Here is a 21,640-nt window from a genome sequence, read left to right as displayed (position 1 = left end):
TACAGACACAGTACAGACACAGATACAGTACAGACAGATACATACAGATACAGGTGCAGTACAGATACAGTACAGACAGATACATACAGATACAGGTGCAGTACAGATACAGTACAGACAGATACATACAGATACAGGTGCAGTACAGACACAGTACAGACAGATACATACAGATACGGTACAGACAGATACATACAGAAACACAGATACAGTACAGACAGTACAGAGACAGATACAAACACATAGAGACAGATACAGTACAGACAGTACAGATACAGACACAGATACAATATAGACACAGAGACAGATACAGACATAGATACAGTACAGACACAGATACAATACAGAGACAGATACAGACGCAGATACAGTACAGACAGATACGGACAGATACAGTACAGACACAGATACAGACACAGACAGATACACACAGATACAGTACAGACGGATACGGACAGATACACAGACAGATACAGTACAGACAGATGTTCAGATACAGTACAGATACACAGATACATACAGATAAACAGATACAGTACAGACAGATACAGTACAGTTAGATACATACAGATACAGTACAGACAGATACAGTACAGACGGATACATACACATACAGATAGATACAGTACAGACAGTACAGAGACAGATACAGACATGCACAGATACAGTACGGATAGACATAGATACATTACAGACATAGATACAGTACAGACATAGATACAATACAGAGACAGATACAGTACAGACAGATACGGACAGATACAGACACAGATACAGTACAGATAGATACATACAGATACAGTACAGACAGATACATACAGATACAGTACAGACAGATACATACAGATACAGTACAGACAGATACAGTACAGATAGATACATACAGATACAGTACAGACAGATACAGTACATACAGATACAGTACAGACAGATACATACAGATACAGTACAGACAGATACAGTACAGATAGATACATACAGATACAGTACAGACAGATACATACAGATACAGTACATACAGATACAGTACAGACAGATACATACAGATACAGTACAGACAGATACATACAGACACAGTACAGATAGATACAGTACAGACAGATACATACAGATACAGTACAGACAGATACATACAGATACAGTACAGATAGATACATACAGACACAGTACAGACAGATACAGTACAGACAGATACATACAGATACAGTACAGACAGATACAGTACAGACAGATATATACAGATACAGTACAGACAGATACAGTACAGACAGATACAGTACAGACAGATACATACAGATACAGTACAGACAGATACAGTACAGACAGATACATACAGATGCATACATATACAGTACATACAGATACAGACAGACGGAGCTGGAGAGGCAGAGAGCAGCACTCAGGTTTCTGCTCCATTATTCATGTGAGGATCAGTAAGAAGATCTGAGCTGCTTTGTTGAGGACCAACAGCATCAGGTTCCACCTGCACAAACATGATCTGACTGTCTCCTCTGAGACCACACTCACACTAATACACTAATAATAATAATGATAAACACATTTATAGCAACATAACCATAAGAAAATGTATAACAATAAATAAATGAATAACGCCTCGGTCTTCATTTCTGATTTGTTTTCTATGAGCTCATATTTCAGGAAGAAGCTTCCTGTTTCTGATCTGCTGCTGTCTAACGTTCACTTTATTAGGAACACCTGTACAACCCAAAGCACTCCACCATCAACTCTACTTTCACAAAGCTTAGAAAACATTTTTGTTGACGTTGTTAGGAAGGTGATAATTGTATTTTTTGTTAATTATTTATTATATTATGTTTATTATTGAGGGTGTTGTGCTGTTGTGCTGGAAAACCATAACAAAGATTCCCTAAACATCCAAAATGGATGTGAAACGGCTGTAAAGCTGCAAAGCTCATGAGTAGTCTTTGTCTCATAATGTGTTCATGATGTCATGATGTCATCGTGTCATGTGACTGAAGTGTCAGACTGTCTGAGTCTCTGACTGTCTGCTGAATGAAGTGAAGCTCAGCCTGTTTATCTACATCTGCTGTTCATTGAGCCCCACAGAACAGGAAGTAGAGTCAGCCGGCTGCCTGCTGGGGGGTCGGGTGTGTGTGTGTGTGTGTGTGTGTGTGAGAGTCGGGGGGGCGGGGGGGGGGGGGTGTCGATGGTTTTAACACATCTCATCCGTCTGTGGAAGTTTGTATGTTCTTACTTTTTTCTGACATTTTATTGACAAAACAGTGAATCTGTTATTGAGAAATTAATCAGCAGGTTAATCAATAATGAAAATAAGTCAGCAGCCCTCGCTGACAGTAAAATGTGTTTTTAGTGACACTTAGTAGCAGCATTTGGGAAATAACTTCACCGTTTCCTGTTAGTATTTAAGTTATGTTTCACAGAAATGTGATTCAAGCCTCAGAAATATGAAGATTTTCTGCTTTATTTTGTCTTATAAGACTTTAATAACTTTAGTAACTTTAATATCTATCGACAGTCTTTAGCAGATTCATCGATAATCATAATAATCACTAGTTGCTGCTGTGTTTCAGTCTGAGCTGCACAGGATTCATGTTTTATTGTTTTTAAAAGTATTTCAGAGTAAACTGAGGTGAAGAAACTCATTTCCCTTCAGTTGTTGGCTTAATAAGATGCAGTTTTATTTCTATATTTCTCTGCAAATAAACTATAATTTGTAAAAGCGTGTCAGTCAGTGGAGGTAAATCTGTCGTTGTGTTTGTTTCAGAGAGGATCTGACGAGCTTTTCTCCAGCGTCTCCAACGGCCCGTATATCATGAGCACCACAGGTCAGTCCATATGAAACACGTTTATCATTCAGTGTGAAACTTCCTGAGAATATCATTATCTCTGATGTCATTACCAGTAAACTCCATGAGAACATTTTTAACAGCTGATTCACAGGACTTTTAATGGAGACTATTTGACTAAATGTCAACAAATATGGATCCACATACACATGACCAGCAGATAATGATTAACTCAGCCTCTACAGACACTGATCCAGTCCACATGGAGCTGTAGTTGTAATAAACTGATGTGATATTTGGTTTTGATGGTCATCAGTTATGAGTGTGAGATTCAGACGCCGCTGTATGTGATGAAGAGCCAGTTTTGGCTTGAAACGTGGCATTTCTGAATTAGTTAAAGAAAAGTATTTTTACAAGGGAGCATCATTTTCTCCGTGGTGAAGCGGTCCTCATGATGCTGCTGCTGTTTCCTCTGTAGCCAATGGCAACGACAGCAAGAAGTTCAAAGGTGACATAAGAGGTCCCGGGGCGCCGTCCAGAGTCATCCACATCCGCAAGCTTCCCAACGACGTCACCGAGACCGAGGTCATCAGCCTCGGCCTGCCCTTCGGAGACGCCACCAACCTGCTGATGCTCAAAGCCAAGAACCAGGTGACTGCACACACACCTGTATGACATCACATAGTGGAAGCTGGTAACACGTGTTGGTGTACAGGACTGTCCTCAATCCAGAGACGATGAAGAAGATGAAACACGTTCTGTTTGTGCTGTAAAACTGTCCCGGTCTCTCATGTCGTCCTGCTCTGAACTGTATCCCGTGTCCGTCATGCTGTCCTCTCAGGCCTTCTTAGAGATGAACTCGGAGGAAGCAGCTCAGAACATGGTGGGTTATTACTCCACAGTGATGCCCTTCATCAGGAACCACCCTGTTTACGTTCAGTTCTCCAACCACAAGGAGCTGAAGACCGACAACTCCCCAAACCAGGAGGTAACTCCTCACTGTTACTGTTAGCTTTGCTAGCCACTGTTAGCATGTGTTAGCATGTCTTTAAAAACAGATGAAGACTTTCTTGTTAGTGCAAACAGCTCACCGATTCCAGATTCTTTGAATAAGCTGTTTGTCCTCTCCCTCCCCCAATCAGAGGGCCCAGGCGGCTCTTCGGGCCCTCAGTGTGTCCCATGTAGACCCGGCTGCGGCGGCTCCAAGTACAGTGCTACGAGTGGTGGTGGAGAACCTGGTCTACCCCGTTAACCTGGACGACCTCTGCCAGGTAACAGTGAGCTTTAGACGGAGCCAGGCTAACTAAGCTAAATACATTCCAACATGATTCATGTACGATATCGTGAGACTGGAAATAACGTGGATAAGATCTGAACATTAATCAATAGTTAGTTTGTGTTTAGAAGAGTGAGATTATTCTGAACTGATAATTCTTGTTTGTGGAAGAATGTCTAGGACTCTTTTTGGTTTTCTTTTTTGTGATGAACATTTTTTACCATTTACACAGATTCAGGTCTTTAATTACAAAACCCGATAATAATCTGAGCGGTGTGTCTTTGTTCTGTACTTTTTCTAACATCGGGGTTCCATCACTGTTTCTTTTGCTTCTTTGTACGGTTTTATTCATGGATCCTTTGTGGGTGGACGTGGGACAAACCAATCATGTTACTAGTCAGGAGAAAACCGTCTCACTTTCAAATAAACCTGACTCTAATAGTCTGATCCATTAAACTCTGATGCCGTCTTGTCTTCAGATCTTCTCGAGGTTCGGCACTGTGCTGAGGATCATAGTCTTCACCAAGAACAGTCAGTTCCAAGCTCTGCTGCAATACCGCGACGGTGCGTCCGCACAGGCAGCTAAACTGGTGAGTGTCGCCCCCTGCTGGTCACACCGCCAACAGAAAAATACTTCAACGTTAGAGAACACGTCTGTAGAATGTTGTAATTATAAAGAGTAGAGAGCTGTTTCCTGTCATTAATAACTAGTACTGATGGATGTTTCAGTCTCTGGATGGACAGAACATCTATAACGGCTGCTGCACTCTGAGGATCAGCTTCTCCAAACTCACCAGCCTCAACGTTAAGTACAACAACGAAAAGAGCCGCGACTTCACCAGACCAGACCTGCCCAGCGGAGACAGCCAGCCCGTCATGGAGCACCCGGCCATGGCTACAGCCTTCAGTAAGACCCTCGTAACCAGAGAAACACTAGTAGCACAACCGTAACACCGCCGCGACCTCAGAATACAACCGTAACACCACCGCGACCTCAGAATACAACCGTAACACCACCGCCACCTCAGAATACAACCGTAACACCACCGCAACCTCAGAATACAACCGTAACACCACCTCCACCTCAGAATACAACCGTAACACCACCGCGACCTCAGAATACAACCGTAACACCACCGCAACCTCAGAATACAACCGTAACACCACCGCCACCTCAGAATACAACCGTAACACCACCGCAACCTCAGAATACAACCATAACACCACCGCAACCTCAGAATACAACCGTAACACCACCGCGACCTCAGAATACAACCGTAACACCACCGCGACCTCAGAATACAACCGTAACACCACCTCCACCTCAGAATACAACCGTAACACCACCGCAACCTCAGAATACAACCGTAACACCACCGCGACCTCAGAATACAACCGTAACACCACCGCGACCTCAGAATACAACCATAACACCACCTCCACCTCAGAATACAACCTTAACACCACCGCGACCTCAGAATACAACCTTAACACCACCATGACCTCAGAATACAACCGTAACACCACCTCCACCTCAGAATACAACCATAACACCACCGCGACCTCAGAATACAACCGTAACACCACCGCGACCTCAGAATACAACCGTAACACCACCTCCACCTCAGAATACAACCGTAACACCACCGCAACCTCAGAATACAACCGTAACACCACCGCAACCTCAGAATACAACCGTAACACCACCGCCACCTCAGAATACAACCATAACACCACCGCAACCTCAGAATACAACCGTAACACCACCGCAACCTCAGAATACAACCGTAACACCACCGCAACCTCAGAATACAACCGTAACACCACCGCGACCTCAGAATACAACCGTAACACCACCGCGACCTCAGAATACAACCTTAACACCACCGCGACCTCAGAATACAACCTTAACACCACCATGACCTCAGAATACAACCTTAACACCACCGCGACCTCAGAATACAACCTTAACACCACCGCGACCTCAGAATACAACCGTAACACCACCGCAACCTCAGAATACAACCGTAACACCACCGCCACCTCAGAATACAACCGTAACACCACCGCAACCTCAGAATACAACCATAACACCACCGCAACCTCAGAATACAACCGTAACACCACCGCGACCTCAGAATACAACCGTAACACCACCGCGACCTCAGAATACAACCGTAACACCACCTCCACCTCAGAATACAACCGTAACACCACCGCAACCTCAGAATACAACCGTAACACCACCGCGACCTCAGAATACAACCGTAACACCACCGCGACCTCAGAATACAACCATAACACCACCTCCACCTCAGAATACAACCTTAACACCACCGCGACCTCAGAATACAACCTTAACACCACCATGACCTCAGAATACAACCGTAACACCACCTCCACCTCAGAATACAACCATAACACCACCGCGACCTCAGAATACAACCGTAACACCACCGCGACCTCAGAATACAACCGTAACACCACCTCCACCTCAGAATACAACCGTAACACCACCGCAACCTCAGAATACAACCGTAACACCACCGCAACCTCAGAATACAACCGTAACACCACCGCCACCTCAGAATACAACCATAACACCACCTCCACCTCAGAATACAACCGTAACACCACCGCAACCTCAGAATACAACCGTAACACCACCGCCACCTCAGAATACAACCATAACACCACCTCCACCTCAGAATACAACCGTAACACCACCTCCACCTCAGAATACAACCGTAACACCACCTCCACCTCAGAATACAACCATAACACCACCGCAACCTCAGAATACAACCGTAACACCACCGCCACCTCAGAATACAACCGTAACACCACCGCGACCTCAGAATACAACCATAACACCACCTCCACCTCAGAATACAACCTTAACACCACCGCAACCTCAGAATACAACCGTAACACCACCGCAACCTCAGAATACAACCGTATCACCACCTCCACCTCAGAATACAACCGTAACACCACCGCAACCTCAGAATACAACCGTAACACCACCGCGACCTCAGAATACAACCATAACACCACCGCAACCTCAGAATACAACCGTAACACCACCGCGACCTCAGAATACAACCATAACACCACCGCAACCTCAGAATACAACCGTAACACCACCTCCACCTCAGAATACAACCGTAACACCACCTCCACCTCAGAATACAACCATAACACCACCGCAACCTCAGAATACAAACGTAACACCACCTCCACCTCAGAATACAACCATAACACCACCTCCACCTCAGAATACAACCGTAACGCCACCTCCACCTCAGAATACAACCGTAACACCACCGCAACCTCAGAATATTGCAACATATTTTATGTGTTTATCGTTTCATTCTCATTTATGTTATCGGTTGAATTCAGGATGTTACAGCGTAAAATGTTGTCTGTCAACATTTAAAGCTGTGAAATGAAATGACAGTTTCCTGCAGCGTCTCGTCCTCCTGCTGCTGATTGATTATCAGCTGATAGATCCAACATCAGACATTTAAACAGGCTTCCCGCCCTTTTTTCCACATTCAAAACAAGACTGAAACTAAATAAAAAGTGGTCTTTGAAAACAAAAATGATGACTTAACAATAAAAACAATGGAGCCAAAGGCTGAAACAAGTCCAACTGCAAGTTAAACCTGCATGAAACAGTTTTATTTAGTCTGAGAATACTTCTGCCCAATGTCAGTTTTAAACTGTTGTATCTTAACTTTGTCTTTTAAAGTCAATAAAATAAAAACAATGAGAACAAAGAACTTCAGGAACATCTTTCCACCAAAACTGATGAAATGATCTTTTATAAGAAAATAAAGTGAGGATCAGAATGTAACCTGGGAACTCTGAATACACAGAAAAGTCACTTCCTGTTACTCTCCTTCTCACATCCTGGAGGATTTATTCACATTCTGCTGCTGTGAAATTACTTTGAAATGTCTTCTCTCTCTCTCTTCCCTCATTTCCTGTAAAAAGACAAAAATGCTCCAGAAATACACAAAGAAAACAAACATGGTCTCAAGATGTTAAAGGACCAAAAACATAGAACAGAGCAGTAAAATCCAAAATCACGTCACAACAAACAAATTAAAAAATGATAACGGTCACATCAAAACACCTGATATAAACTATGATGAGTTGAACCTCTAACTCAAGTGTCTCACCTGTCTGCAGCTCCAGGTATCATCTCAGCGTCTCCGTACGCCGGAGCTACTCACGCCTTCCCGCCGACCTTCACCATCCAGCCAGCAGGTGAGTCTCAGGTTCACGTTAACCTGCAGAGGGTCACGTCTCTCCTGCTGCCAGTACATAGTCCCAGCCCTGCTGGCGATGTAGATATGACTAAAGATTTACATGTAAATCATGGCGATATCATGAAAACATGTTGTTGTAATTAATCACACATCATGACAGTCTCGTTTATTGAGGATGAGATCCTGTTGTGGTATGATGAGTTTCGGGCGTCTCCTGCAGATTTTGAAGTGTTGTTCACTCGTCTCACCTCTCCCAGTGTCCTCCCCCTATCCAGGCCTGACGGTCCCCGCTCTGCCTGGAGCCCTGGCCTCCCTTTCCCTCCCCGGGGCCACCAGGCTGGGATTCCCCCCCATCCCTGCTGGACACTGTGTCCTGCTGGTCAGCAACCTGAACCCCGAGGTGAGTGCTTCAGCTCAATCCATCACCATCATCACCATCATCATCATCACCATCATCACCATCATCAATTTGAAACAGATGTTCACAAAGCATCCAGTAAACCTCTAAAAACATTTAAAATACATCCTTTAAAAACACAATCTCAAACTTGATTTGTGAGTTTTTATTCTCAGTAAACATTTGTGATGTTTGATTGTATACAAACCTGCTGTCTTTGGTACTGACTGTACCCACTGTACCCACTGTACCCACTGTACCCACTGTACTGACTGTACTGACTGTACTGACTGTACCCACTGTACCCACTGTACTGACTGTACTGACTGTACCCACTGTACCCACTGTACCCACTGTACCCACTGTACTGACTGTACCCACTGTACCCACTGTACTGACTGTACCCACTGTACTGACTGTACCCACTGTACCCACTGTACCCACTGTACCGACTGTACCCACTGTACCCACTGTACCGACTGTACCCACTGTACCCACTGTACCCACTGTACTGACTGTACTGACTGTACCCACTGTACCGACTGTACCGACTGTACCGACTGTACCCACTGTACCGACTGTACCGACTGTACCCACTGTACCCACTGTACCCACTGTACCGACTGTACCCACTGTACCGACTGTACCGACTGTACCCACTGTACCGACTGTACCGACTGTACCGACTGTACCCACTGTACCGACTGTACCGACTGTACCCACTGTACCCACTGTACCCACTGTACCGACTGTACCCACTGTACCCACTGTACCCACTGTACCGACTGTACCGACTGTACCCACTGTACCCACTGTACCCACTGTACCCACTGTACCGACTGTACCGACTGTACTGACTGTACTGACGCACCGACTGTACTGACTGTCCTGTAAGTGTTGGAGGTGGCAGAGGTAATGACTTAGTGTGTGAAAGTTTCTTCTTCTTTCTGTTGCTAATCAGTGAGCTGATGATTTAGAGTGTTTCCTCTGCAGGACCTTCACCCGGAGACTAGGAACCTTTTCAGGAACTAAACCTGCGTTAAATATAGTTCCTGTAGGAGAGTTCAGGTTTAAAAACAGGTCCTGCTCTGATGGAAGTTTTACTTTCCACAGGTACAGGAACTTTAGAGGCGGACTTTGTAATGCTCTTCATTCATTAGTAAAGTCAAACATGGCAGGTTTACTCTGTTGTGGAGGATACTGACACAACTAAACATCAAATAGTTCCTTTTCAACAAATAGTGGAACCAAGGAATGAAATCAGAAGTTTTTGTTTGTTTGTTTTTTTAGGAAAAAACACGTTGACTCTTAATATCTTATAAAACTCATCAGGAGACCAAGAACATTACTTAACTTTAGCAGACGGGTTCACAGTTTTTCAAGTGTGACTTAAACCAGCAGTCAGGTGTCCGTATGAACAGTAAAGAGATGTGATCATTCCTCCTGTTCATACTGGATATTAAAAGATTAATCCTAAAGCTTCTCCAATGTTAGTTACGGGAGACAAAATCTACCTCATTTTGTGCCAGATGTATTTAAAAATGTATCTCCAGCTAACATGTGGCTTCAACAGGCCATGTCAGTGAAATAAAGTAGGTATTTTCTTAAAGTTACTGTCTTTTTAGTACAAAATTTCCTTTGTGCTTCCGTACAGTGTTTCCATGCTAAACTGCAGAGGAGGGATAACAACAGAATTATATGCTAAGAAAGTCTGTAACTTTAGAAAATACTCACTTTGTTTGTCTAAGTCAGGCTGTTGAAACCTCCATCACTTCACTGGAAGTGATGGAAGACGGGATCTCTGCAGGGCCAGTACGGACTAAGTCCATGTGGGCACCTGACTGTTGCTTTCAGACAGACTTTACAATCATGAACCTTTCCTTAAAACACCATAACCTTTGCACCAGTCGTTCCTGGACCATTAGACACAATAGGGACTTTGTTGCACTAGGAGCTAAATTTGAACGTTGGTCCCTGAAATGGTTCCTGGGTCCCAGTGAAAGTTCCTGCAGGGGAAACGTGTCAGAGCTGATCCGGACCTGCTTCATGATAAACATCATCTGTAGCAGCTCCTCAGTCTGGCGGTACAGGAAGTGAATCCTCCTCATCCTCAGCTGCTGTGAGAGGTTACTGAGCATGCCCAGCTGTTACATCATCACAAACATATCATCAGTGTGTCCTCCTGATTGGCTGTCGTCCATCATCATCATCATCGTCATCATCATCATTATCGTTTCAGTCCAGTTTGACCTCCTGTTTCTTCTTCTGTGATGTCAGACATTTAATGATGTTTTTACCTTTGTGTCTCATCCTCTCACTTCCTGTAATGAGTTTTTAATGCCTTCACATTCAACACACACACACACACACACACACACACACACACACACACACACACACACACACACACACACACACTCACTCACACACACACACTCACTCACACACACACACACACTCACCTGTCCAGTCATGTGTGAATTTGTTCGCCTCATATTGACATTATCTGCCCCCTCCTCTCCAAAGGTAATTAACCTTCTGATTGACCCCTCACCTGTCTTTTTTTTTCCTTTTAATTTGTTGCCATGGAAACGCCTCGGACCCTCCACCTGTCCTGCCCTCCCACCTTTACCTGTCCTGTCCCTCCGCTGCCTTCTCTGCTGTCTTTAAAGAGAGTTACGCCCCACTGCCTCTTTATTCTCTTCGGTATGTTTGAAATATCAGTACCACCTGGTTGTTCTGATTTAAGATCCTGTTTGTTTTTCCTCTTTTTATTTCATTTTTTTGTTTTGTTTGTTAAATGAAAATGAGTGTCTGCTGATTTTGTCTGGTTTTTGCGTGTTGATTTGAGTTTATTCACAATATTTGCAGCTTCTCCGCTCAGCGGTTTCACATGAGTTCATGTTTAATAGTGAGACACGTAAAAAGACTTGAGGCTCATCAGAAAGTAGCATCAGGTGCGTTTAGTGAAGGTGAGTCCTTCAACACTGGCACCAAACTGACAATGCTGGACCCCTACAGTGAGGGGGTCTGGTCCAGCTCTGAATGCTGGACCCCTACAGTGAGGGGGTCTGGTCCAGCTCTGAATGCTGGACCCCTACAGTGAGGGGGTCTGGTCCAGCTCTGAATGCTGGACCCCTACAGTGAGGGGGTTTGGGGGCTCTGTTATGCTGACATGGTTTGGGTCCACTTGTGCCCTTAGAGGGAAAGGTCACTGCTAATCAATACAAAGTAGTTGTGAGGGATCAGCTTTATCCTGATGGGAGTGGTCTCTTCCAGGATGACAGTGAATGATGTGAATCATGTTATGACCTTCACAGTCACCAGATCTCAACCCAGCATCATCATCACAGCACCACATGAGGAAGATCTTTATGATCAATGATGTTCAGAGACTGTAAGATCAATAATGAGCTCTGAAGCTGTTCTGGTGGTCCAACACCTTACTGACACACTTTATGTCAGTTTTTCCTTTCATTTGTCAGTGTCTGTACATTTGACCATCTTGATATTTTTACAAGTGGTACTCAGTGCTGACCTGAGTCAGACCTGAATTGATTAGTTGGTTAATTGATTAGTTGATCAACAGAAAATTAACCAGCAACTATTTTGATTATCTATATAGTAGTCAGCTGTCAGTGACAACTTGGACTCAGTAAAAAGTACCCATCATAATTTCTCTAACATTTTACAGACCAAAAGATTAATCAAGAAAATAATCTGTGTACTAATCGATAATGGAAATAAGCGGGGCGCCCTGGTGGCCTAATGGTTGTGGCGTCCGCCACATGGCTGCGACGTCCATAGTTCGACTCCCAGCCATGCCCCTCTCTCTCCCCGTGTTTCCTGTCTCTCTCTGTGCTGACTGTCTAATAAAGGCCAAAAACGATGCTGGAAATAAGCTGCAGCCTTAATTTCATTCACCTCTGTTTTTTCTGGCTGGAGGCAAATCTCAGAAACTAAAAGTGTGGATGTGACTTCCATTTATCAGATGACACTTCACCCACACAGTTTAACATTTTAAGCCATGGTTTAAAGAGGACAACACTAGTTTCACTGTTAAACCTGTACGCACCTGACCAACTGTCTGAGACATTGCGTTCAGTAAACTCTGAGGAGCTGCATTTATTGTGAATTTCATCTTCATTCAGTAAACTTGAGTGTCAGTTCTTGAGTTTGCATGTCGGGTTTCTTTCAGTTTGCATGTCCTCAGTGCTGAATCAGCTGCTCTTGGTTTTTTAGTCAACACTCCCATAATTCATAGTTCCTACACAGTGTAATCTGCCATTTTAATTTTCTCTGACCCTTACCCCTAATTTCCTCACTTGCATTTCCTGTGTATAACCATTCAGGAATTCCCGCCTTCCAAATTAAATTCACAAATTTGTTAGTGTCTCTGATGGCAGCGTCTCACTGCTGCCTCTCCCTTCACCTCCAGGTTTTACATCCCTGTGTCTTTAAAGGCCATTTATCTTTTCCAATATTCAGTTAAATTTTCTCTTTTATTGACCATAAGACCAAGGGTCACTGGCTCGGCAGGCTGCAGTCAGACCAGTTTCATACACAGCTTCCTGTCGGGTTTAATGGACATAGCTTTATTTGATGGTTATCATGTTTGTATCGCTTCCCGTTAAGGATGTAAAAGGTAACCTGTTGTGTTTCTCTGGATGTGTGTAAAGGTGTTTATGGTGACGTGATGAGAGTCAAGATTCTGTTCAACAAGAAGGAGAACGCTCTGGTTCAGATGTCTGACAGCACACAGGCTCAGCTAGGTAACACCTTACACATGCTCCGTGTGCTCCTCTGCCAAAATAAATAATGAAATGAAAGGTTAAATTATCTAGTCAGAAACTGTAGCAGCGTTCTCCACCCGTCTGGTTTGCAGCCATGAGTCACCTGAACGGCCAGCGACTGCATGGGAAGCCTCTGCGCATCACGCTGTCCAAACACACCAGCGTCCAGCTTCCCCGTGAAGGCCACGAGGACCAGGGCCTGACCAAAGACTACAGCAACTCCCCCCTGCACCGCTTCAAGAAGCCCGGCTCCAAAAACTACTCTAACATCTTCCCCCCTTCTGCCACCTTACACCTCTCCAACATCCCGTGAGTCCATCATCCCCTTAGCAACACCTGGCCTGTCAAACTAGTACAACCCGCAACATTCCTCAAATCAGACTCAGTATGTGGTTTATGTACATGCGGTACAGGTAATGTCATCTGCTACATTATATTTTCGTCTCAAAATGTAGTTGGATCATTTTTCTTTCTTAGTAAACAAATAACCCACTGTGTGAAGGTGCCCAAACCTGCCGTTCAGATCTAATGGTCTGTTTGTTTTTGCAGCCCTTCTGTGGTTGAAGATGACCTCAAACTGCTGTTTTCCAGCTCAGGAGCCATGGTCAAGGCCTTTAAATTCTTCCAGTAAGTTATTCATTACCTGTCTGTACTCTTTGCCCTCAAGTTCCTGTCCAGCCCCAAAGCCTGCATCCTTCCCTCCATCCTTCCCTCAGAGCCTGCATCCTTCCCTCAAAGCCTTCATCCTTCCCCTCATCCTTCCCTCAGAGCCTGCATTCTTCCCTCAGAACCTGCATCCTTCCCTCCATCCTTCCCTTAGAGCCTGCATCCTTCCCTCAAAGCCTTCATCCTTCCCCTCATCCTTCCCTCAGAGCCTGCATTCTTCCCTCAGAGCCTGCATCCTTCCCTCAAAGCCTTCATCCTTCCCTCAAAGCCTTCATCCTTCCCCTCATCCTTCCCTCAAAGCCTTCATCCTTCCCCTCATCCTTCCCTTATGGTCTTCATCCTTCCCTCAAAGCCTTCATCCTTCCCCTCATCCTTCCCCCAGAGCCTTCATCCTTCCCTCAGAGCCTGCATCCTTCCCTCCATCCTTCCCTTAGAGCCTTCATCCTTCCCCTCATCCTTCCCTTAGAGCCTTCATCCTTCCCCTCATCCCTCCCTTAGAGCCTTCATCCTTCCCCTCATCCTTCCCTTAGAGCCTTCATCCTTGCCTCCATCCTTCCCTCAGAGCCTGCATCCTTCCCTCCATCCTTCCTTAAGGCCTTCATCCTTCCCCTCATCCTTCCCTTAGAGCCTTCATCCTTCCCTCCATCCTTCCCTCAGAGCCTGCATCCTTCCCTCCATCCTTCCTTAAGGCCTTCATCCTTCCCCCTCAAAGTCTTTGGGCTTGCCTTGAGACCTTCGTTCATATCCTGAAGCTTTTATCCATGTGCTGAAGTCCTTCCTCCTGCCCTATTCTGAAATAATCATTTATGCCCTGTCCCGAAGCCTTTAATACTACAAAGCCCCTGTCTTTGCCCTTTTTAGTTCCATTCCTAGTTCTGAAGTCCCTGTGTTTGCCCTGAAACAAAGTCTTCTTCCTTGCCCGAAGCCCTCATTTTTCCCCTTCATGCCCGAGCTGAGGTCCCTGTTCTTATCCCAAAGCCCTATCCTTATCCCAAAGCCCATGTCCTTGTCCCAAAGCCCATGTCCTTGTCCCGAAGCCCCTGTCCTTGTCCTGAAGCCCCTGTCCTTGTCCCAAAGCCCATGTCCTTGTCCCGAAGCCCCTGTCCTTGTCCCAAAGCCCATGTCCTTGTCCCGAAGCCCATGTCCTTTTCCTGAAGCCCATGTCCTTGTCCTGAAGCCCATGTCCTTGTCCTGAAGCCCCTGTCCTTGTCCCAAAGCCCATGTCCTTGTCCTGAAGCCCATGTCCTTTTCCCGAAGCCCGTGTCCTTGACCCGAAGCCCATGTCTTTGTCCCAAAGCCCTTGTCCTGGTCCTGAAGCCCCTATCCTTGTCTTGAAGCCCCTATCCTTGTCTCAAAGCCCGTGTCCTTGTCCCAAAGCCCTTGTCCTGGTCCTGAAGCTCCTATCCTTGTTCTGAAGCCTGTGTCTTTGTCCCAAAGCCCTTGCCCTTGTCCTGGTCCTGAAGCTCCTATCCTTGTCCCGAAGTCCATGTCCTTGTCTTGAAGCCCATGGCCTTTTCCCAAAGCCCATGTCCTTGTCCCGAAGCCCATGTCCTTGTCCTGAAGCCCATGTCCTTGTCCAGGAGCCCATTAGGTCTTTTCCATACACATGTGCTAGCTTGGTTTGACTCAGTTTGACTTGGTGCAGGTATGTCTTTAACTGATGACGCGCATGTTGCTTGTTGCTCGTTGAAAGCAGTGGGCTGTATACATCACGGTTGTGACTAGTGGTCAAGTTGCAGCTGTAAAATGGTAGATAAACACATTTCAGTTTCTATAAATTCTTCACTATAAAAGTCCCCCATTATTTTGTTAATTAAAAGCTTTTAATATGAAGTAGCAGCAGCAGGAAATGTGTTTTCATCAGCAGTAACTAAACTGCGATCAGGAAACAGTAAAATAAAGCAGATATCTGAAAGTACAGACGGACACAGGAAAGAAACTAAACTTCAATCCAAAGAGATTCAGTTAGAAGCTACAAAAATACTGAGAGCTGAACACCGAGGCTTTTAAAAACGTCTTTCTCTCTGGTCTCCAGCACAGACATGAGTTGAGTCTCGCTGCGCAACACAGCTTGTTTGAGGGGGAGAAGGGGGGTCGTCACGGGTTGGCCGCGGTTGGGGAGACGTCACTGCAACCCACTTGGAGGCGGGTTGGGTCTGCTTTGGCCCGACTCTGGAGATGGTCCATCTCAGGCGTGACTCGGAAATGGAAACACGAATCAACGTGGCATGGTTTGACTCAGCGCGGCCAAAAGTGCCAATGGAAAAACCCTACATGTCCTTGTCCCGAAATCCATGTCCTTGTCCCGAAGCCCTTGTCCTGGTCCTGAAGCCCTTGTCCTGGTCCTGAAGCCCCTATCCTTGTCCTGAAGCCCGTGGCCTTGTCCCAAAGCCTTTGTCCTGGTCCTGAAGCCCCTATCCTTGTCTTGACGCACATGTCCTCGTCTTGAAGCCCCTATCCTTGTCCCAAAGCCCATGTCCTTGTCCCAAAGCCCTTGTCCTGGTCCTGAAGCTCCTATCCTTGTTCTGAAGCCTGTGTCTTTGTCCTGAAGCCCAAGTCCTTGTCCCAAAGCCCTTGTCCTGGTCCTGGTCCTGAAGCTCCTATCCTTGTCCCGAAGCCTGTGTCTTTGTCCCAAAGCCCTTGCCCTTGTCCTGGTCCTGAAGCTCCTATCCTTGTCCCGAAGTCCATGTCCTTGTCTTGAAGCCCGTGGCCTTGTCCCAAAGCCCATGTCCTGGTCCCTTGTCCTTGTCCCAAAGCACATGTCCTTGTCGCAATGCCCGTGTCCTTGTCCCGAAGCCCGTGTCCCTGTCCCGAAGCCCGTGTCCTTGTCCCGAAGCACATGTCCTTGTCCCGAAGCCCCTATCCTTGTCCCAAAGCCCATGTCCTCGTCCTGGTCCTGAAGTCCATGTCCTTGTCTTGAAGCCCCTATCCTTGCCCTCAAGCCCATGTCCTCGCCATGACCCAATGCCTTTATCCTGGTCCTAAGGCTTTCCAGCTGGCACTGTAGCCTTCACTCCTGCCCTGAAGCCCCTCTCTCTACTGTTATTTAGTCATGTGACATTGTAGACTTCCTGTACGGTGTTTTAAGAACATCCTGTTGGTCTCTCCTTCAGGAAGGACCATAAGATGGCTCTGATCCAGATGGGCTCAGTGGAGGAGGCAATCGAGTCCCTCATAGAGTTTCACAACCATGACCTGGGAGAGAACCACCACCTTCGGGTCTCCTTCTCCAAGTCCTCCATCTGAGCCTCAGACTCCACCATCTGAATCCTCCACGCTCCTCTGAGAGCGGAGTCAGTGGTGTCCACTACACTCCGATCATTCCAACGCGTCTGCAGAGACCACCGTGAAGTCTGGTGTAAAGTTAAATTATTTTTTAAACTAATTTTTGGTTCTTTGCCTTCAGAGGTTTTAGGGTCACTTTAGGAAGAAGTCCGAAGAAGTCATCATTTTGCATTTAATCTCAAAATTCTGGAACTAAAGTCAGAATTTGAAGACTGAAGAAGTATTTGAATACATTTGGAAATTCCTTCTTGCCTTCTTGTTGTGAAGTTGTTAACTTTTAGCCACTCATGCCTTTTGACTTTAATGTCTAAATCAAGGAATTGAAGTCAATTCTGATTTATTTAAAATAAAATTCTGACTTCAGTTCTTCAAATTCTGACTTAACTCTTTAATCTCAGATTCCCAGCTCTCACTTTATTTCCTGTGGCCTTGCTCCTCTTCTCTAATCGTTCCCCTTTTGAAGTAACACTTCTGCCTGTAAAATATCAGCTCTGACAGTGTTTGGGAAGTCATGGATTTACCCTCGGCTGTCAGATCTTAGACCAGGCCTCGTTCAGACGGGCCTGGTTTGGCCTTCAGATGATCCCTGTGCCTTATTCCTGAACGACCAGGAATGACCTCGACTTTGACATGTAAAATAAATCTCCCATCATGCCTCTGTAAATTGGCAAAGAGCAAGTTTACAGTTGATAAATGTTTACTGTTGATGAGATGTTATTACAGATATATCCATATTTTATGTGTATTTTATTGGTGTTGTTTTCCAGTCCTTTATGTTAGTGTTTTGTACTGCTGGTTACTGTAGCATCAAACATGTGAACTGATTCTGATTTAGCGGGTTTGCTGGGTCTTTAGTCCTAGATGCAATTCTATTTTTCCTATTTCTTTTGATTCATTTTATTTTCATGTATGCAATCACGTTTTATTCAAATCAAATATTGTAGCAATATTTTAATCATTCCTAAACTTTTATTTGTTGGGTTTTGGTGTCTGCGAGCTCGACGGTTCCTCTCGGCGCTCTGTTGCCTTTTACAATCCGCAGACGAATGTTGTTTTGTTTCCGTAGTGTTCTGATGGATTTGTGCATCACGATGTTCGCTTGTCTTGTTTGTCTTGTTGCCTCTCTGAACGGTTTATTTATAAGTTTTTAATCCACTACAGCTGAAACCAAAAACGGCCTTTTAGATGCAAACAAATCTGCCTGCCTCAGGTTTCTGGTTTTAAGGACTAAAACATAGACGATGGTGAACAGGTTTAGGCTTTCTTGATGTTTTCCTGTGGGAATGTTTTAATTAATTTCTCGACCGCTTCACTGGATTCACTCCACCGCTTGATGGTGCGACTTCAGTCTGAATTTATTGCAAAACCAGATGTTATGTGGAGTGCCTTCAACGCAGCGCTGAGTCGTACATCAGGCATTAATTCCTTTTTATTCTTCGATGAAAGCTCGATGGAGAAGAAACCCCGCAGCCGCCAGAGACGTACTGAAACCAGAAGATGCTGGTTTGGTTCATCTGTGTCTTAATATTATTACGTCGACATTCCAGCCGCTCAGATGTCCACCTGACGAAGCTCCATCACTGTCTGAACGAGAGCTGCTGAGGGCAGTCGTGGTGCATTCAAGACGCCTAGGAAAGAAACATGTTGTGCTCAGTGTTTAGATGGTTGCTGTTCAGACTCCTTTACTAACAAGTCCACAGACTCACAACTTCAACTGTCTTTCCCTGAATTTAGACACAACTGACGTCTTCTGTATCCCACAATCCATTGCACTCTTTAACCCTTTACATCCAATGGACTGAAATCTGAACACAGACATGAAACACATCTTGTTAGATTCAGTGTGACTATAAATATCTAAAAATAAACTGCAGATGTTTCCTTCTAATCAGCGTCTGTGATCCAGTGAAAGTAGTCTGATGGTCACAGCGTGAACAGGAAGTGACGTCTCCTGAATGTAAACAACTATGAGCTCAGACGTCCACAGCTGACCACAGAGAGCTGAGAGCATCATTCCTGTAATACATCCATGATACTGACTTCATCCCCTCTATCCCCCAAAGCATTATGGGAACTGTAGTTTTTAAGCTGAGAACTACATTATCCCCAATAAACTATTAATACCAACAGGAGGTGGTTCTTACTCCTCCATCCGTTCATATGCAGATATTTACTGTGTGTTAAACCTACAGACAAAAAACTCAAACTATTTTAAATCACACAAAACTTTTTTCTTCATAAAACTTCTAAAACGTAAAGTGAAGCTGGTTCACTGTGAGGACGACAACATACAGCAGCCGTTAGTGACTGTAGGTTCAAAGTGCTGAACGCTGGTTCTGGTTCTGGTTCTGGTTCTGGTCCTGGTCCAGTCAGAGTCGACAGCTGTAGGACCACTGCTTCCAATTCAAGACCAAAAACATCCTGCAGCAAACTTGCAGTTTATGTGAAGCATGTTGTAAAATGAAAGTTCAGGTTTCCTCCAAAATCTGCTCTGACAGCTGCTCCTGGTCCTGGTCCTGGTCCTGGTCCTGGTCCTGGTCCTGGTCCTGGTCCTGGTCCTGAAGAGGGACTCTGTTTGAAGACTTTAATAGTTTTAGTTTCTATTGAGCTCTTTAGTAGTAAAGTTGTGTTTTATCAAACTGAGGAACAGCTCGTATTGTTGCATCATCGCAGGACGGTCATTATTGTCTTTAGTAATCAATGATTGATCAGTGTATAAAGTATTGATCATTATTCTCTGAAGCCCAGTCGAACATATTCAGACTCATTTTATCACAAACACAAAGATGTGAGTTTACTATCATGAAAAACTGGAAACATGTGAGAAGCTGCTGCCAGAGAAGATTCTTTGTGTTAAAACAGTTTTAAACAGTTAATAAATGATCAAAATGGACAAATTAATCCTCAACTAATCAATCAACTAGTGCGCGTCAGTATCGGCCCAACAGGAAGTTCATCCGGTCGTCCAGACATGAACGTCAGTGTTCGATGACATCATGGACGCTGTTAGACTCTGACGGACGGTTTCTCTCAGGTGACTTGAATGCATCACGCAGCTTCAGGTGAGGCGGGAATGGGACCAGTAACAGGTGGAGGGTCGGTGGGGGCGGCGGGTTGTACATACGTGTTTTATACCACAGTTTAGTGTCTGAGAGCTGATTGTTGGTTTTATATCTGATGAAACGTGTATATTTTGATTAAAGTGTGTGACGGTTCTGAGCCTTACACTGTTTGTGTCACAAAGGAAAAAACAGATTAAATCACTTTTTATCTAAAACTGAAGCCTTGAGTCGTCTGTTTTCCCTCTGCGCTGTCTGTCAGGCTGACAGCAGCAAAACATTCATATTACTAATAATTATAAAACTAATATAATGTCTCATTTCCTCTCAACATTTCACGTCTTTAGTTCAGATCTTTATTGATGCAAAGCAGCATAAAAACACTAAACCATGAAATAAAAACTATAAAGAGACAAATAAACAGTTCAGAATAAACTTCAGGATGTTTGTTAAAAGCAAGAACAATAAAGAGCTGAACCTGGCGCCTACATTACCCATAATGCCACTGGACCCACACACTCATCTCTGCATGATTAAAAACAGGAAACATTACAAACATGGTCTAATATTTCCAGATTCACTAGGACACATTCACATTTTCATCCTTTGAACCAATAACGAATGTTTTGTATGAACATCAGGATCCTCAATCAATACAGCACTGATACTTATTGATTATCTTCACTGTAAAACCTTTTCACATCATCAGTTAACTCAGCGTCTCCCGTCATGTGGAGGAAGTGGGAACCAGGACGAGGTTTAACTTCAGACGCTCAGCTGATCTGTTTCATTAGTTTTGTTGTGTTTGTTGTTTTCATTCAGCTGTTGTCATGTTTTCTCTTCTTATGTCTGAACAATAAATATATTAAAAGAAACAAAGAAAACTATGAGTTTAAAAAGAAATAATGAAAATGATTCTCCAAGCAACACGATGAATATATGTGTCAGTAAATATCAAAACAGACAAACATCCCATAAAAACAGACACACAGTCTTTAAAGGATCATTCTGCTGATTTTCTATCTTTGTCTTCATGTTTGGATCCAAACCAACAATAAACTGATCAGATGACCAGCGTTGTGTTTATATAGAAGCTGA

At 44.5% G+C, this 21,640-nt stretch overlaps 1 protein-coding gene across 5 annotated transcripts in view; it reads left to right on the top strand.

Annotated features, from left to right (window-relative positions):
- ptbp1b (polypyrimidine tract binding protein 1b) overlaps nt 1-20,760 on the top strand; it is a 35,449-nt gene extending 14,689 nt beyond the window's left edge. For 4 of the 5 annotated variants that reach the window (XM_067595973.1, XM_067595969.1, XM_067595970.1 and 1 more), the window contains 13 exons: nt 2,768-2,828; nt 3,268-3,440; nt 3,631-3,777; nt 3,932-4,060; nt 4,545-4,655; nt 4,795-4,972; nt 8,263-8,340; nt 8,600-8,742; nt 11,412-11,445; nt 13,419-13,511; nt 13,625-13,841; nt 14,082-14,159; nt 17,312-20,760. In XM_067595973.1, the coding sequence (XP_067452074.1) occupies nt 2,816-2,828; nt 3,268-3,440; nt 3,631-3,777; nt 3,932-4,060; nt 4,545-4,655; nt 4,795-4,972; nt 8,263-8,340; nt 8,600-8,742; nt 11,412-11,445; nt 13,419-13,511; nt 13,625-13,841; nt 14,082-14,159; nt 17,312-17,444 (1,527 nt within the window). In that variant the 5' untranslated portion in view covers nt 2,768-2,815 and the 3' untranslated portion in view covers nt 17,445-20,760. The remainder of the gene's footprint in view (nt 1-2,767; nt 2,829-3,267; nt 3,441-3,630; nt 3,778-3,931; nt 4,061-4,544; nt 4,656-4,794; nt 4,973-8,262; nt 8,341-8,599; nt 8,743-11,411; nt 11,446-13,418; nt 13,512-13,624; nt 13,842-14,081; nt 14,160-17,311) is intronic. The other variant, XM_067595972.1, reaches the window with a different exon arrangement.
- The last annotated feature ends 880 nt before the right edge of the window (nt 20,761-21,640 follow it).

This window comes from Thunnus thynnus, chromosome 8 (genome assembly GCF_963924715.1).
Source record: "Thunnus thynnus chromosome 8, fThuThy2.1, whole genome shotgun sequence".
NCBI lineage: Eukaryota > Metazoa > Chordata > Actinopteri > Scombriformes > Scombridae > Thunnus > Thunnus thynnus.
The sequence above is the reverse complement of the archived record's forward strand: the minus strand, read 5'-3'. Positions and strand labels throughout refer to the sequence as shown.